This window comes from Tupaia chinensis, unplaced genomic scaffold, assembly GCF_000334495.1.
Source record: "Tupaia chinensis unplaced genomic scaffold, TupChi_1.0 Scaffold140464_1, whole genome shotgun sequence".
Lineage (NCBI taxonomy): Eukaryota > Metazoa > Chordata > Mammalia > Scandentia > Tupaiidae > Tupaia > Tupaia belangeri.
This window is the reverse complement of record NW_006200341.1, coordinates 729,456-731,543: the sequence shown is the minus strand read 5'-3', so window position 1 is coordinate 731,543 and position 2,088 is coordinate 729,456. Positions and strand designations below refer to the sequence as shown.

Genomic DNA, 2,088 nt, shown 5'->3' with positions numbered 1-2,088 from the left:
TTTTGCTATAGGGCACGTGCGCTCGCCAGACAGAGAGAGACAGAGAGACAGAAAGCGAGAAATCAGCCCCTGGGGGGATGGCCATGCCACAATCCCTTCTCCTCTGTTCTCTCGGGATCTTGGGCACGCACGCACACATGCCCAGCGTGAGTTTTAAGCCACCAGGTCCAGGACGTGAACCGTGATCAACTACATGGGAATCCGGCGACATAGCCATTAGGCTAACTGCTGGTCCCAGAAGAATGAACTTTTAGGAAAAGATGCCAAGGCTGGGAAGTCAGGGACGGAAACGGACACAGCACCCACACTTCGGTAGGGCTCACATTTCAAGGAGGGTGTGTACCTGAATCCTTCTTTACAGACAGTGCATTTCTCGGGCTCGTCCGTGCACTTTTTACAGCTCGGGTGGCATTGCAGGCAATTCTTCTGACCTGGAGAAAAACAGCAAGGGGAGGAAAGAGGGACGAGAGTCTCTGTAGGAATCGAATTAGGGCAGACGGGACTCCAGCCTTTCCCAGCGAGGTTACTAGAGGCAGCTCTTCTCCAGCGTCTGTCTGTCCGTCCCCGGAACGGATCATGGAAGACAGCCAGAGACCAATTCGGGACCCCACGCCCAGGAGGATTCAGGCCTCCCACTTCCTTTTCTTTTTATTCTGTTTTTTAAAAAATATTTAATTTGATTTATTCATTCATTTATTTTAATTCGACCAGAAAAAGAGACAGAGAGGGGAAGTGAGAAAGCAAGCCACCAGGTCCAGGACTCGAACCGTGGTCAGCCATGTGGGAGTGTCCAGCACCTTGACCACCACGCCACCTGCTGGTCCCCCTTTTCTTTTTATAAAAAAGATTTGCAGAGCTTTGGGGCTAAGAGGTGGCAGAGTAATCAAAGCAGTGGACTTCCACATGACCAATTGTGGTTTGAATCCTGGACCTGGCAGCTTTCTTTCTTTTTTTTCTTTTTTTTTTTTTTTTTTTGAGAGGTTTTAGCTATCGGGTGCGGGCACTCGCTAGAAAGAGAGACAGAGACAGAGAGACAGAAAGCGAGAAATCACCCCCAGGGGGGATGGCCACGCCGCAATCCCTTCTCCTCCATTCTCCTCTCAGGATCTTGGGCACGCATGCACACGCGCCTGGCGTGAGTTTAAGCCACCAGGTCCGGGACTCGAACCGCGGTCGACTACGTGGGAGTCCAGTGACATAGCCATTACTGGTGCTGCTTTCTCACTTTTCCTTTCTCTATCTCTCACCGTCTCTCTGTGGTCAAATTAAATAATAATAATAACAACTAAAAATAAATAATTTTCTTTTGAGAGGCTTTTTGCTAAAGGGTACTGTGCTCACCAGAGAGACAGAAAGAGATCACTGATTTCTCGCTTTCTCTCTCTGTGTCTCTGTCTCTCCAGTGGGTTCATGCACCCTATGATTAAAAACCTAAAAAAAAAAAAAATAAACAATAAAAAAAAATTAAATTGAAAAAAAATTTTCTGGGGCCATTAGGTGATGGTTACGGTCGGTGCTGGACTCCCACATGGCCGACTGTAGTTTGAGTCCTGGGCCCAGCAGCTTGAAAATCATGCTGGGTACGTGTGCACAGGTGTCCAAAACCCAGAGAGGAGAATGGAGAAGGGACTGCGGTGTGGCCATCCCCACTGAGAGGTGATTTCTCCCTCTCTCTCTCTCCCTCTCTCTGTCTCTTTCCGGTCAGTGCGCATGCCCTATGGCAATATCCTAAGGGGGTAAAATGGTCTTTTTAAGGGAGCCACCTGTTTCCCCTTTTTGGAACAACAGGCGTGTTCTGGCTTCATCCGGGGGAGGCTGAATCTGAGGACTGAGGGTGGTGGTGACAGAGGCGACCGCACTGGGAAGCAGAGGGCTAGAAGGTTCTCCCAGGAGAGGATGCCAGCCCAGACAGGGACCCGCGGCCATGCCACTTACTTTCATCGGCATAAAATCCGGCGGGACAGTGGGTCACACAGGTGTTCACCTCCTGGTGGTGATAGAACCCGCGGCGGCAGGACAGGCACTGCGTCGGGGCCCGGCCCGAACAGGTCTCACACCCCCTGTGGCACCGGCGGCAAAGTCCGGGCG

The 2,088-nt window shown here is 51.0% G+C and overlaps 1 protein-coding gene across 2 annotated transcripts in view; it reads right to left on the bottom strand.

Moving 5' to 3' along the window:
• PCSK6 (proprotein convertase subtilisin/kexin type 6) overlaps positions 1 to 2,088 on the bottom strand; it is a 125,367-nt gene that overhangs the window by 11,677 nt on the left and 111,602 nt on the right. Inside the window, exons 15-16 of one of the 2 annotated variants that reach the window (XM_014593384.1) lie at positions 1,936 to 2,062; positions 344 to 431 (exon numbers count right to left, since the gene is read on the bottom strand). In XM_014593384.1, coding sequence (XP_014448870.1) covers positions 344 to 431; positions 1,936 to 2,062 — 215 coding nt within the window. Of the gene's footprint in view, positions 1 to 343; positions 432 to 1,935; positions 2,078 to 2,088 lie in introns of both variants that reach the window. The other variant, XM_027766060.1, reaches the window with a different exon arrangement.